Source organism: Triticum urartu, chromosome 2 (assembly GCF_003073215.2).
Source record: "Triticum urartu cultivar G1812 chromosome 2, Tu2.1, whole genome shotgun sequence".
NCBI classification, from domain to species: Eukaryota; Viridiplantae; Streptophyta; class Magnoliopsida; order Poales; family Poaceae; genus Triticum; species Triticum urartu.
The window spans coordinates 366,098,083-366,114,020 of NC_053023.1; the positions used below are offsets into that span (position 1 = coordinate 366,098,083).

The following is a 15,938-nucleotide window of genomic DNA, read 5'->3' on the forward strand; positions in this document are numbered from 1 at the left end:
TATGAAAGTAGATAAAATTCTGAGCATTTTACATATATAACATGTTTTATTTGGATGCATGGACATTTAGTTATGAGCATTTTAAAATGATGGCATTTACTGTAAATATGCATGCACTGGAAATTTAGGGAAAAAACAGAACAAGAAAAAATCTAAACGGGCTGAATCTGGAGCTGCACGGGCTACATAGGCCAGCGGTAGATAGATATAGAGCGCTCTATGCACAAGGCAACAGTAGCAGCAGAATCGGGCCAAGCCCAAGCGGCTGGCTGTGTGGTGTGCAAAAAAGGTAAATAAGAGGCAAAAATAGGGGCACCTGGGACTCGAACCCAGGACCTCCTGGATGGATGCATGCACGAGTGACCAATGGGCTACGAAGAAAGTTGATAAAAAAGCATTTATACGCAACATGAACCATACCCTGGTGCAAGTCTGACGAAACTGAAAACTGAAACAGCGATAGCTTGCTCTGTAACCATGGCTGCTCGATCGATGCGGGGTCAACGCGAACAGCAGCGAGGCATTCGCGCGCAGGGTCGAAGGGGACGCAACCATGGAGGCTCTCGAGCGGATTCGGTCTGAGGCAACATAGAGAGATATGGCGAGATGAGAGAAGAACAGAGAGGAAAAGCAGTGACGCGCGAGGCAACTGCGTGCCTCACCTTGTCCGTGACGGTGCTGCTGCTTGCAGACGGCCCGTGGAGGCGAGCGTAAACGAGCACGGGCATGCTGGAGACGTGGATCCGGCGGCGGCGAGCTCGCCGGCGTCGGGGACGAGGGCAGGCAGCGGTGCTCGGGCAGCGAGACACGGGCGTCCTCCTCCTCTGCTCAAAGCAGAGGCTGGACCTGACATTGGCGGCGCACATGAAGAAGACGACCGCGAGGAGCAGCAGGGACGGAGCTCTGGCGACGGGATCTGAAGGGGAACGCCGGCGAAAGGACGGAGGGCCTCGGACCTGGTCGGAACTAGCGGCGGCCTGTGATGTTCTCTGTTATAGAGGAGACAGAGGGAGTCCGGTGAGAGAGATCGATAGGAAGGAGGGGACAGAGGAGAAGGTGCAGCGACCTGCTGGTGGTGGGCAGCTCCGACGACGACGGACTTCAGAAGGCGGGACTTGGCGCGCTGATGCTTGAGGCGAGGGCATCTCCTCGAGGAGGAGGAAGAAGCAGGGCACAGCGGCAAGGGCCCTGGACGGCGTTTGTCCATGGTGGTGGTGGTGGTCTTGCAAGGAGGCCTCGGACGCCATGGCGGTTCAAGAGGAGGAGGTGCTCGGGCGGCTCGGCGGCGGCAGTCATGGGAGCTCCTGATTCTGTTCAAAGAGAAAAAAAGGAGCGCAGGGGATGTCAGAGGCCAAGGAGAGCGAGAACCGGGGCGCGCGGCGGCGAGGCCTTACCGGCGAGGGGCTCTGGACTGGTGGCTGCGCTGGTTGGGTGGACGCGGGATCCAGAGGAGGCACTAGTTGGTTGGCGCGGAAACTGTGGAGGAGCGGGGGCGGTCATGGTTGGTGGTTTTGGATCGGGAGGGGATCCCAAGGAGGAGGAAGACAGTGGACTGGCGGCGCGACGGAGGGATGGATGGGACAAGTCCCTAGATTTTTGGGTTGCTGGTTTATATAGTTAGTGGGTTAGGATAGGGGCTAAACGGACCCTCCGATCGTAATCGGGCGTTCGAGAAAATATAGGTTAGGAAAGTCCAAACAAGAAAACGAAGATATTTTGTAGATGTTTGGGGATGATCTGGACACAACGGTGACGACTGCTCGGGTCGGGTCCGGGACAATTTTCGGACGCGCGCGCGAGGAGGGCCGCGGGCTGACGAGAGAGGTTAGGTTGGGTCTGGCGGTAGGTCATGAGCTGTGTAGACGGTCTCGAGCTGAGAGAAGATAAGAGAGGGAGGATCGGCGAATGTTTCCGGAGACCGAAAACGTCCGACGTTAGACCGACTAAATTGCCGCTATAAATATCCGTTGGGGCATCAAACGGACTCCGATTGTGATGAAACTTGGCACGCGGTCTACCTACACTATAACAAGACCGCACGCCAACTCTCATCCCATTCCGAGAACATTTTCCAGCCACTTATAAAATACTATTTCGGACATGCCGCGGGCGCGTGCGAGTGTGGTTGGGCTCAGAACGGACACGGAGAGAACCGAAAGACCCGGGTGGATGCAAGTTTCAAAAACATGATGATGCAATGCACATGATGACATGATGAAATGCAACACGCAAGCAAAAGACATGGCAACGACAGCGAATAACTAGGAGACACCTGGCACAAAGGTCTCGGGGCGTTACAACACTCCACCACTACGAGAGGATCTCGTCCCGAGATCTAGAATGGCACCGGAGGGAAAAACGGAAGAGAAAGAGAAGAGGTAAAACTAAGTTGCTTCTTTGACAAACGAGTGAAACCAAAGAACCTTGAAAAGGTTAAGCCATTTCGAGAAAAAAAATACAACGGAGATGAGCGAAGTTGAAAGCACTCCGTTAGGAAAGAGGAACGAGGAAGAACAAAGTTGAAAGCACTCCGGTAGGGAAGAGTAATAAGGACGAACAAATTCGGACAGCACTCCAGTTGAGAAGGGATGCAAAGCTTGAATAGGCGAAAAGAACTTGAGCAAAGGGGCACAATACTCCGGTTAAAACAAGATGGGGAAGGAATAAGAATGATATAATTTGTACAGCACTCCGCCTGAAAATGGAAGGAACTGGACGTGATCTTGACAAAACAAGATGATGGGTCGAAGAGAGCAGCATCACAATGCCTCCGGAACAAATGAAAGAATGCAATGAAAAGAACAGAGAAGAAAACAACATGTTCTACCTCAAATGAATTTGAGAGAGCATCCTTAAAAAGAAGGATTTAACAGAATTGTTGGGAAATCAACAACAAAAGAACAGGCTTGTTGAGGGCTTATGGAAAACATCTCAAGGACTTGAGGTGAAAACCTGCCATAAATGGAAACAAGATTGGATTGATATGAACAAGGAGACAAGAAACTTATTTCGCCAAAAGGATAAAAGAAGAACTTGGGTCATTTATGAGCACCATAAACAAGACACAAGATAACTCCAACAAAGAGGGTGATGGATTTAATATATCTCATTGTTAACAACCGGTGAATCATGAAACATGACTCAAAATATCAAGAATGACATAATACCACCTCCAATGATACGGAAGGAAGAATTGCACTCCGGATTGCAAGATGAAGAATGCCTGAGCTCCTTAGAAAAGAATCTCAATGAACACTTCGAGAATGAATTAAATCATAGATGAACCATCATGTAGAACCTCCATGAAGAACTCCGGTAACAAAAGGATAACGAGAAGAAAGGGAAGTCGAAAACACAAGGTTAAACCTTGCAATGCTTTAAGTGTATCTCCGTGATGATATAATTGCGAGAGCTTGGAACTCCAGAAAAGAAAGATGAGCTATTGAAACCAAGATTTTTTTATGAACCTCCGGAATAGGGAATTGAGTTCACTCGATGAAACAAGAATAAGAATTACATTATGCTTATCCTTCACCAATTAAATTGATGACAATCAACGGATTTGGCATATTACTTATTCTCCTAGAAAAGATTAAGAGAGATATGGCGCCAACTTGAGAAGGTCTTCAACGAACCACCGGTAGGATTTGGGGACAACAAATGAATAATTAGAATAGCAACGGAAGAGAATTCTTGAACGAACCACCATAAGAATTGAAAACGATTGAATAAAAGATAAAGAAACACCGAGAAGAATTAGAGAACGAATGGAGAAACTTGAGGGGATTTAGCTACATTAGCATGAAGAGATCATGAGCTGATTAGAGGATATTTGAACCATGCACCGGTAAGATTTGGAGAAAGAGAACTGAAAGCTGAGAATGAATAAATTTGAAAAGATGGCCTTCGGAGGAAATAAATGGAAACAACTTATGAAATGCTCTGGATGGTTGAAAAGAATATCTACCAATTGAATACAATTATGAGAGGATGACAACAAGCTAGAATCACGAATCTTGAAGAGAATGGAACAAGATATGGAGGAAAAATTCTTCTTCGGTCTTCAAAAGTTGAGAATGGCAAAGAGAAACACCACCATGAATTATAGAGGTACTCCGGAATAAAAATTGGAAAAGTTGAGCCAACGATGAAAAGAATTTGAAAGATCTTGGAGGAAAAACACATTTGACTGATGATAAATCATACTTACGTCAAACTTCGAAAAGAAATTTGAGGATAGCACCGGGAAAATAAGAAGAGTCAGGTAAGATCCTGGGAAAAGACCTGTGGGTTAGGGCCCACTGAAAAGATACACCGTAGAACGATTTAAAAGAGAGAAAGCACCGGTTGAATTAAATGGCCAGTATGAGATAACAACCTCGAAAGAGCTTGAAAGGATTACAAAAGCAGAGTGGAAACACGAATCTTCGAGATATCTTGAGCACTCCGGAACAATAGAATAACGAGCGTGGAATGACTGAATATAAGGTGCACCGGCATAAGAAGGCATTTGAAATACGGAAAAGAATATGATTAACACCGAAAGCTTGAATTGAATCCACCAGAGAAGAAAAGAATGAAGAATGACGAACTTGAAGCTCCATTAGAATCTTCATTAGAATAGCCGGATAAGAACATTGACGGAAAAAGAATGGAGAGGCTTCTCATCAATAAGATGATACTGGATTACGAAATCTTAGTCCTTGAAGAAAAAGGGGTGGGTGGGCGGGAAAACAAAGACAATTTGGGATGGATGAAATGAACACCGTTGAGAAAGCTGAGATTGAATCTTGCAAATGTTGAAAATGAACGGATCCACTTGAAGAGAGACACACGGTTGAAAAGGATTGCCATGACAATCTCGATGATCAAGAAGGATTAGTATTCACATGGGAACATGAGAACACCATTTGGGGAAGGTATGGAATCAACATTTGACTTCGAAGCAACTCGAATACCACAACTCAAAACAAAACAAAGGATTGGCTAGCAGAATAAGCCAGAACAAACATATGATAGAGATTTCGTGCGAAGTTTTCGTGGTGGGGCCTACACGGGCTCGATCGTACAGCATCATCATGTACAAGGTAGTGCACATGACATACGAAGCGTCCCTGAAAGTGCATTATATCGACTAGAGGGGGGGTGAATAGGCGATTTTTATGAAATTCTTCACTGAGGAATTTGCCGGTGAGGAAATTCCTTAGCGAAGAACTACTAACAGTGGAATAAGTACTCAAAGGTAAACCTAACAGAATACAAGCATAGTCATCATGATGAAATCAAGACAGGCACAGAGTACATGAAGCGTAATCACAGGATAACACAGGATGAAGACAAACAGACTGAAGAAATTGAATCTGTGGTAATTGAGAAAGTCTTCAGTCAAAGTCTTCGAACACAGATATGAACAAACATACAACACAGTTATGAGGAAATGAAAGAGTTGAGGAAATAGAGCCAGTAAGCTCGGTGAAGACAATGATTTGGTAGACCAGTTCCAACTGCTGTCTCAGTTGTTCGTCTGGTTGGAGCGGCTGAGTATTTAAACTCGAGGACACACAGTCCCAGACACCCAGTCAAGGACACTTAGTCCAAGACACCCAGTCCACACCGTATTCTCCTTGAATTAAGGTCACACAGACCTCGTCCAATCACTCGTGGTAAGTCTTCAGGCGACTTCCAAACCTTCACAAACTTGGTCACCTGGCGATCCACAATTCCTCTTGGATGCTCTAGACCATGACGCCTAACCGTCTGGAAGAAGCACAGTCTTCAAAGGTAACAAGCGTCGGATCCACTCAGGATCAATCTCTTCAGTGCTGCTCAATAACTTGGGGTTTGTAGCTGTTTGGGTTTTGGGTTTTTGGTTTTTCCTCACTTGATGATTTTCGCTCAAAGTCCTCGGAGGATGGGTTGCTCTCAAATGACAAGTGTCGGTTTCTCTCAGAGCAGCCTCAACCAGCTAGTGGTTGTAGGGGGCGGCTATTTATAGCCTAGGAAGCAGCCCGACATGATAAGACATAAATGCCCTTCAATGATATGACCGTTAGGTGGATAGATATTTTGGAACAGCTGGAGCATAGCACAGCAACGGTCGGAATTTTGAGTACCAAAATCCTCAGGGCTATCATGTTCCTCAGTGTGTAGGCAATCCGCACTGGCGAATTCCTAACTCCTTAGTCAGGACAAATTCCTCAGAGACCAGAAGAACTTCATCTCTGTCACTGAAGAAATTGACTGAACTGTATGAGATTTCCAATGGCTTCACTCGAAGGGATTGGTAGGTGTAGGATTTTGAGTTGAGCATCACATGGAAATTTTTCCTTAGTATTTCCTCGACCCCCTTTAACAGTACAGTGTTTCCTATGACTCAAGAAAGAGAAAAACAAAACTATGAAAACGAAAGTCTTCAAGCTTCATATTCCTCGCATGAATATCAAGTCTTCACGGACACACCAATTTCTTCACTTTCAAAGTCTTCATGAAAGTCTTCAGAAATACCAAAATCTTCAGTCGAAGATATTCATTTTTCGGGGTCGACTTTTCCTGTAAATATCAAACTCCTCGGACTTATAGACCTGTGTACACTCACACACGCATTAGTCCCTTAACCTATAAGTCTTCAATACACCAAAATCACTAAGGAGCACTAGATGCACTTACAGTCCCCGAGTTGGCATAGCCAAGGACCCTTTAAGACACAACGAGACCACTGTAAAACCAACCGTGAATAAGCGGACCACTAGACGTCGAACCCCAATTTCATATCATACATCCCTCGGAAAGATATCGTAAGAGCTACTTGAATTCCCACTTATAAACTCCCGAAATTTTCCGGTTATGCAATCGGGTGTTGGGGATACAGGGGAAGCATAATATCTCACCCAAAACTAGCAAATCCTACATCCAGCTGTATCCATCCTTCAACACATAACCAAGAAACCTTCGGAAATCGTCTACCTCAACCTTCGAAAAGCATCCGTTATACGAGTTATGGCAATACTCCCGAACTCCCGCCCCAGTACTGGGTGGCCTCGAGGTTATCTCACCAACAACTGCATAAAAGAGATTTTCGATGTCGGGGAAACTAATCTCAGGTATTCCAGAACTGCAACGATAAAATTGTGACGACAACACCTTGGAGCTCAACTCGCCGGGACACTGCCACAACCCCTAAATGTCAGGAGGCGCCAAGAACAATGTTCTCGTGACAAAACCATCGGAACGATTCCAAGATACCCGCGTGATCCTAAAAAAAATTAGTGAAATTTGAGAAGAGAAGAGTCAAAACTCTACGTCAGGATGCCTCACCAGAGTGACGAAGGGACTGAGGAGTAAAAAGAATTCCTAACTCTCCGATATATATAATCCTAAATGACTCAAAACATTTTTTTCTAGACTCAATGACACCAGCGATTCGATCAAGCAGGGGGCTCCTAAGTCGGGGAAGGCTCTGATTACCAACTTGTAACACCCTCAATGCGGTTATGCCTCTAAGTTGTGCTTCGACACGTGGAAGATATAGCCGCATCGAGGGCGTTACAATTATGTTATCTATTTTGGATGTTAATGGGATTTATTTTACACTTTTATATTATTTTTGGGACTAACCTATTAACCGGAGGCCCAGCCCAAATTGTTGTTTTTACCTATTTCAGTGTTTCGTAGAAAAGGAATATCAAACGGAGTCCAAACGGAATGAAACCTTCGGGAACGTGATTTTTGGAACAAACGTGATCCAGAGGACTTGGAGTGGACATCAAGCAATCAACGAGGCGGCCACGAGGCAGGGGGCACGCCTACCCCCCCCCCCAGGCGCGCCCTCCCCCCCGTGGGCCCCCCGTGGGCCCCTCGTTGCTCCACCGACCTACTTCTTCTTCCTATATATGTTCACATACCCCGCAAACATCCAGGAGCACCATGAAACCCTATTTCCACCTCCGCAACCTTCTGTACCCAAGAGATCCCATCTTGGGGCCTTTTTCGAAGCTCCGCCGGAGGGGGGCATTGATCACGGAGGGCCTCTACATCAACTCCATGGCCCCTCCGATGATGTGTGAGTAGTTTACCTCGGACCTACGGGTCCATAGCTAGTAGCTAGATGGCTTCTTCTCTCTCTTTGGATCTCAATACAAAGTTCTCCTTGATTCTCTTGGAGATCTATTCGATGTAACTCTTTTTGCGGTGTGTTTGTCGAGATCCGATGAATTGTGGGTTTATGATCGAGTCTATATATGAACAATATTTGAATCTTCTCTGAATCCTTTTATGCATGATTGGTTTGTCATTGCAAGTCTCTTCGAATTATCAGTTTGGTTTGGCCTACTAGATTGATCTTTCTTACAATGGGAGAAGTGCTTAGCTTTGGGTTCAATCTTGCGGTGCTCGATCCCAATGACAGAAAGGGAATTGACACGTATTGTATTGTTGCCATCAAGGATAAAAAGATGGGGTTTATATCATATTGCATGAGTTTATCCCTCTACATCATGTCATCTTGATTAAAGCATTACTCTGTTAGGTTCTTGGAGGATGGGTTGCTCTCAAATGACAAGTGTCGGTTTCTCTCGGAGCAGCCTCAACCAGCTAGTGGTTTTAGGGGGCGGCTATTTATAGCCTAGGAAGCAGCCCGACATGATAAGACATAAATGCCCTTCAATGATATGACCGTTAGGTGGATAGATATTTTGGAACAGCTGGCGCATAGCACAGCAACAGTCGGAATTTTGAGTACCAAAATCCTCAGGGCTATCATGTTCCTCACTATGTAGGCAATCCGCACTGGCGAATTCCTAACTCCTCAGTCAGGACAAATTCCTCAGAGACCAGAAGAACTTCGTCTCTGTCACTGAAGAAATTGACTGAACTGTATGAGATTTCCAATGGCTTCACTCGAAGGGATTGGTAGGTGTAGGATTTTGAGTTGAGCATCACATGGAAATTTTTCCTAAGTATTTCCTCGACCCCCTTTAACAGTACAGTGTTTCCTATGACTCAAGAAAGAGAAAAACAAAACTATGAGAACGAAAGTCTTCAAGCTTCATATTCCTCGCATGAATATCAAGTCTTCACGAACACACCAATTTCTTCACTTTCAAAGTCTTCATGAAAGTCTTCAGAAATACCAAAATCTTCAGTCGAAGATATTCATTTTTAGGGGTCGACTTTTCCTGTAAATATCAAACTCCTCATAGACTTATAGACCTGTGTACACTCACACACGCATTAGTCCCTTAACCTATAAGTCTTCAATACACCAAAATCACTAAGGGGCACTAGATGCACTTACAATCTCCCCCTTTTTGGTGATTGATGACAATATAGGTTAAGTTTTCAACGGGGATAAACATATGAAGTGTAAATACTGATATTGAGGAATTTGATTGCAAGATATAGAAGAACTCCCCCTGAAGATTTGCATAGTGAGGAATTTGCTTTTGAAGCAATGCACACTTGAAGAGTTGAATCATGGAGATCTCCCCCTATATCTTGTAATTCATACACGCATTTAACATATAATATGAAGAATTTTAAATGCATGATGAAGTATGGTGCCTGATGAAATTTAGCATGCGTGCAATAATATCAACGAGGAATAAGCATGCAGAAAAGAGTATCAGAGCATAGTGCATCAAAAGTATCAGAGCACCATCGGGTTTAACATTACAACTCGATCCAATAAAGTTTCAGAAGAACGAGAGTTGTTACTTAGCAAAAAAAATGTTGTATATGGGCGATAAAATAGACCCGCTTGAAGACTAACTCAAATTTCTCCCCCTTTGTCATCAAATGACCAAAAGGATCGAAACTGAGGACTAACGCCCCTGAAGATAATCAAGTTGATGAAGGAGCGCCAGCGTTGTTGGGGTCGTTGGTTGATGTAGGGCCTGCCGCGGTGTCGTATAAATCTTCATGTTCATCAGTGTCGCGCGATGAAGAATATGAGCTGGCCACCAGAGAAGGAACCTTGACCTTCTTGAATTTCTTCGGTGGAGGTGCAGACCAGTCAAAATCTTCATTAAGACCCATGTTCTTCAGATCTTCTTCACCATACAGATGTGACAGGATTGCCCAGGTGCGATCGAAGACTTGATGGAGGTAGTAGTGATTTTTCTTCACTGCATTATGTGTGGCAGTCATGTTGTGAAGAGGTGAACCAAACTGACGCTTAACCCATTTGTGATTTCGATCCACCTTCTGGTGAAGACTAAGCAGAAGTTCATGGTCTGTCATCACGCGCGGAGCAGTGGCTTGAGGAGTGGACTTGGGAGCATTGGCAGAGTCATGTGTGGCAGAGTCATCATTGGTGGAATAAGATGCAGCTTTGCGAAACTGACCATCCAATGGACGAATGCCTTCATCAATTACAGCTGGTGCCTTGCCCTTTCCATCAATTGAGGAATATGTCTTCTTGAGGACTTCAATTGGGGGCAAGTAGCTGAGATGATTCTGGAAATCAGCTTTGTAGTTGAGTGAAGACCTTATCCTAAGGAATCTCATGATCCAAGGTGCATAAGGCTTCAGCTCAAATGGAGACAGTGCAACATTGGCCATAGTCCTCATGAAGAAATCGTGATAGTTGACAGGAATGCCATGAACGATGTTGAATACCAGATTCTTCATGATGCCAACAATTTCCTCATCAGATGAGTCATGGCCTTTGATAGGACTGATTGTCCTCGTAAGAATACGATAGACAGTTCTGGGCACGTACAGCAATTCCTACACGAGGAATTTTGTTTGTGGTGCCTGACCTGGTTTCAAAGGCTTCATCAGCACTTGCATGTAATGATGTGTGAGCTCAGGTTCACTGTAGATGCAGCGAGCTTCTTCAAGGGGAGGACTGAGTGGTAGAGCACGAAGCAATTCAGAGGCTGGTGCAGTGTAGTGAGTGTTTTCAGACATCCAGTCCAGCACCCATGAATTCACATCTTCAGCATTTCCGGTGATGTGCAGCGTTGCATAGAATTGAAGAATCAGTTCTTCATTCCAATCGCAGATGTCAGAGCAAAAATTGAGCAGTCCAGCGTCGTGAAGAACACTGAGGACTGGTGCGAAGCACGGCAGAGATTCCATATCCACGTGAGGAATATGCTCATGGTAGAAAATCTCCTCCTTGTTGAACAGCACTGAGGAATAGAAATTGGCTCGACTAGCAGTCCAGAAACGCTTCTTCCTAATGCGAGCAGAGTCATATGGGTTATAATCTTCGAAGAATACGTGCTCGCCGAAGAAATCATCAGCCTTGAACTTTTGCTTGCGTGAGAATGGATCCTTTGGCTTTGGCAGAGGAGAGTCAGTGAGTTGCATCACGACCTTAGGAATCTCAATCGCAGGTTCTTCAGGCTGAGGAATTTCTGGTTCTTCCTCAGTGGTAGTTTGTGTAGTTGGTTGTTCAGCAGCAGCAGTTTCTTCAGCGCTAGTGGCTGGAATTTCCTCATGGAAAAATGCAGTGGGATGAGTTTCTTCAGAGCCCATGTGTGAACAGTTTGTGTGGGGAACTGAGGAATTTGCTGTAGAGGGGTGAACATTGGAGAGTTTGGATGCTGACTTTCCCAGAATTCATCACTGATTACGGGTGTGGAGCAGCCAATGTCCACATCTTCATCTTCCATTTCTTCAACGCCAGCCTCTTCAACTGTGAACTGAGGCATGGGCGAGGAGATGATAGGTGTTGAAGGGATCGCATCCACTTCAATTTCTTCATCCAACGGTTCAGACGAAGCAGCAGAAGGAGTTTCTTCATCAGATCCGCTGGGAATCACATATTCTTCATCAAAAGGAACAAGGTCCTTTGATGGCCTAGTTGAGATGGGAACAGCATCAATCAGATGTGCAAATGAGCTTGTCATAGGCTTCATTTTCTTCGGAGCTGAAGAATCTGAAGCAGCTCATGCTTTCCTTTTCTTCACTGCAGCACGCTCTGCAGCCTTGGTCTTCTTCACATCTGATGCAGATGGAAGGATTGGAGTTGAAGTTGGCACAGGAGCAGCTGAGGAATCTGGTTGATTTTCTTCAGGCACAACTGATGCAGTTGCCCTGAGTTCTTCAGTTTCTTCAGGCACACCACTAGTGGGTGCCCTGGCAATTTCTTCAGTGGCTGGAATGCAGTCATCAGCCCTGGAACTCACATTTTCTTCAGCAGCCTGATTGTCATCAGCGGTGCTGGCATGTTCTTCAGTCGGCTGAGCAGATGCTTCAGCCTGAGGAATTTCCTGTTGCGTTGGGGCAGCAACATTTGAAGTGAACTGTTCAGTTATCTTTACAAATCTAACTTTGGCTCCTTGCCAATCAGCATAGTAGGCTTGGAAGTCATCGCTGAGGGTTTTGATTTCAGATTGGATTTTTACAAGTTCATCAGTGGTCATAGTGACAACGTTGTTCTTCAGGTATTTCTCCTTTCTGTACTGGGCCTTCTTGATATGCCTGGCCTAATCATATTTCCATTTCTCCTCTTGGATGAAATGAGTCAGCATGTGATTTTGACCAGGCGTCAGCTTGAAGTCAGGCATAGGAGTATTTGGGACCTTGTGCCAGAGATCAATGTAGTCGAGGATCAGCTTGGGATCCAAAAGCAGTGGCACAGGTGTGCCTTTGGCTCTAGCGGCCCTAACTTGTCTGTCTCTGATGATTTCTGCAAGTTCATCATCATCAGCTTCATCTTCTTTAGGTGGCACCTGGAAAGCGACTTGCTTCTTTTGAGGACTTGGCCGAGGACCTCGTCCAGCAGTTGCCTTGGTCTTCATCAGAGTGGGGCCAGATGAAGAATTTGGTGCAGCTGAGGAGCTTGCTGAGACACCAGAGGCAATGGAGATGTCTGTAGTCCTTTGGCACGAGGCCAGATGCGCAGGTGCTGAGGACTTTGTCGGAACAGCTGAGGACTTTGGAGGAGGTGCTGAGGATTTTAAAGGAGCAGCTTGAGGGATTGGTCGTGAGGACCTTGAAGAGTCTAGCCGTGAGGGCGCGGCTGAGGAACTTGGCCGTGAGGGCACTGTTGGTGAAGCACTTGGCTTACGAGCAGGCTTCTTAGGCATGGATTTCCTCGGCTTGACAGAGGCCTCAGCAGGGGCAGCAGCAGCCACAGTAGAGTCTTCATTGAATTTCCTCACTGCTTGTCTGGCTTGCTTGGCCAACTTGCCTTGGCGCTTGGCCCGTTCATCAGGATAGTCCTCACCGCACTTGAGGCTGGTGGGATCTGCTACTTGGCCAGGTGCCAATGGAGCTCTTGGGCATGGAGGATTGAGTGCGAATTTCTTCATGTATTTAGGAGTGACATATCTGTACTCCCTCCATTCTCTTGCCCATTTCCTCTCTATCCTCTGTTTGCGCACTTTGCGCTCATTCTTGGTTTCCTCAGTAGGTGTGCAGTACCCAACATATATGTCATCAGGGATCTCAAACACTGTATTTACCTCAGGCCTCTTTCCTCCCTTCTGTGGCCTTTTACCATCAGCCATTTTCTTCAGTTGAGGAATTTGAACGATCGAATTCTCTGAAGAAGTATGCAACTTTTCTTCGAGGAACGCTGCAAATGAGTTAAGTTGATGAGAACCTAGTGACTCAGTAGCTGACACGTGTGCATGTGAACAGAGTATAGTTGCGAGGAATTTGGAGAGGTCATATGCGTTCTCAGAAGGTTTTTCAAAAAGAACAAGTTTGAGGAATTTGACCAGATGTGTCTTGAAGATTTTCACTAAGCATTCTTTGTCTTAGGTTCCAGAGTTGTATAGATCGAACATCCACACAATTGAGGAATCTTGAAGAAAAATGATGCTTAGAGAAGCGAATCAAGAACAGATGACATGTGAGGTGTTTAGTGTGTGAAGATTTGAAGAATAAAACACCTTTAAAGATTTTATAGAGAAACTTCGAATCAAGGAGGGCAGTAAAAGTAACTTTTAATTACCCTGAATGAAGAACACGATGAACAGTGAGGTGAAACAGTGGAGTTCGTCGGTGTAGATCTTCCACGCCCTAACTTGGCGGAGGAAGACATCTACAGCGGCGGCGGAGGTGAAGATTTCCGCGGTCGGCGCGAGTACGACGACGATGAGGTCGAGGCAGTGAAGCTCTTCCTCACCGGCGACGATGGAGTAGCGGCGGCGCTAGGGTTTGGGAAGCTCGAGTGGGAGAGAGAGAGATCGAGCGGAGTAAAGGAAGTGAGGAAGGGATGAAGGGTATCTATAGTAGCAGTGAAAAACTGTTCGCCCGAAGATTTGGGACGAACGTGCCCCTGACCCTTCTCCTTCGCACGACATGTGTCACCCACGTACTGTGTAGTGGAGATCGTGTAAGATCGTGGGTGAATTAAGAAAATTATCGTGGGATACGGAACGATTTGAGCGGCAAAACCGAAAATTTGGATAAGATTAGTTTTAAAGTTCCGTTCACAATTTCTTCAGCTGACAAGGACACGGTGAAGATTTTGAACGAGTTTCAAATAGAACGCACATGAAGAATTTGTGAACAGATTGGGTTGAGTATAGCATAGAGGGAAAGGGTCCGATCACATTCACTTAGCAGAAAACCAACTTGAAGAAATAGCAATAAGTGAATGTTGTAGAGGACATAAACTCATATATATATATGAGTTGGCCAATGAAGAAAAACAACGGAACCCGTGAAGACTATGCAAAGTTGAAGAATATGAATAATTTGAGGAATTTCAACTTTTGGTGGTGGCGTGATCCACCATATAAGAATGATGATTTCAGACACCACGTACAATTATCGTAGGGTTCTGAGAATCAAATTCTTCATTAATTTCTTCACACTAAGAGTGTTATTCTTCATTGATTGAAGTAAAACGTTTCTTCATGTGTTGCACATCTAAGTCATCAATTTTGCATAAGTGTTAGGATGAGTGTACTTTTGAAAGAACATTCGAAGATTCCAAGATATTTATCTCACACCGCAACTTGCTAAATCTCTTCTCATCCAAGGGCTTTGTGAAGATATCGGCTAGCTGTTCTTCAGTCTTCAAATGCTCAATAGAAATGTCGCCCTTCAACACATGATCACGAAGAAAATGATGACGAATCTGAATGTGCTTTGTCTTTGAGTGCTGAACTGGGTTGTGAGCAATCTTGATGGCACTCTCATTGTCACAGAAGAGAGGTACATTCTTCATGTTGATGCCGTAGTCCTTGAGAGTTTGCTTCATCAATAGCAATTGGGCACAGCAAGAACCAGCAGCAATGTACTCAGCTTCAGCAGTACATAGTGATACGCAGTTCTGTTTCTTCGAGGACCAACAGACCAAAGATCGTCCGAGGAAATGACATGTTCCAGATGTTGACTTGCGATCCACATGATCACCAGCATAGTAAGAGTCAGAATATCCAACAAGATCAAAAGCCGAGCCCTTGGGGTACCATAATCCAAGTGTTGGTGTGTGAGCTAGATATCGAAGAATATGCTTCACAGCCTTATGGTGTGATTCCTTCGGTGCATCTTGAAATCGGGCACACATGCAAACACTGAGCATTATATCTGGCCTAGATGCACATAAGTATAATAAGGAACCTATCATGGAGCGGTATACCTTATGATCGAAGTCAATACCATTTTCATCAGTGCACAGATGGCCATTTGTGGGCATAGGAATTTTGACGCCTTTGCAATCTTGCATGCCGAATTTCCTCAGTACATCCTTGAGGTATTTCTCCTGAGATATGAATATGCCATTGTGTTGTTGACGAATTTGAAGACCTAAGAAGAATTTCAACTCTCCCATACTAGACATTTGATATTCTTCACTCATCATATAGGCAAATTCATCACTATAATGTTGGTTAGTACAGCCAAAGATAATATCATCAACATATACTTGGCACACAAACAATTCACCATCATAAGATTTAGTGAAAAGAGTAGGGTCGAGTGAACCGGGTTTGAAGCCTTTCTTCATGAAGAGTTCCTTCAAAGTATCATAC

At 45.0% G+C, this 15,938-nt stretch overlaps 1 protein-coding gene across 1 annotated transcript; it reads right to left on the reverse strand.

Moving 5' to 3' along the window:
- Positions 1-246: 246 nt before the first annotated feature.
- On the reverse strand, positions 247-1,269 carry LOC125541551. Its single transcript, XM_048704929.1, has 3 exons — positions 1,067-1,269; positions 663-989; positions 247-578 (listed from the first exon to the last, which is right to left on the reverse strand). Exons 1-3 carry the CDS (start codon positions 1,205-1,207, stop codon positions 501-503), a joined length of 546 nt encoding a protein of 181 aa, XP_048560886.1. The 5' UTR covers positions 1,208-1,269; the 3' UTR covers positions 247-500.
- Between the last annotated feature and the right edge of the window lie 14,669 nt (positions 1,270-15,938).

What these genes read in the sequence shown, in the direction of transcription:
- LOC125541551 (XM_048704929.1), bottom strand. Translation starts at nt 1,207, where the DNA reads ATGGACAAACGCCGTCCAGGGCCCTTGCCGCTGTGCCCTGCTTCTTCC. An exon ending in GAGCTGCCCACCACCAGCAG is followed by an intron (nt 990 to 1,066) that starts GTCGCTGCACCT and finishes CCTCTATAACAG; the next exon opens with AGAACATCACAGGCCGCCGC. An exon ending in GCAGCACCGTCACGGACAAG is followed by an intron (nt 579 to 662) that starts GTGAGGCACGCA and finishes ATGTTGCCTCAG; the next exon opens with ACCGAATCCGCTCGAGAGCC.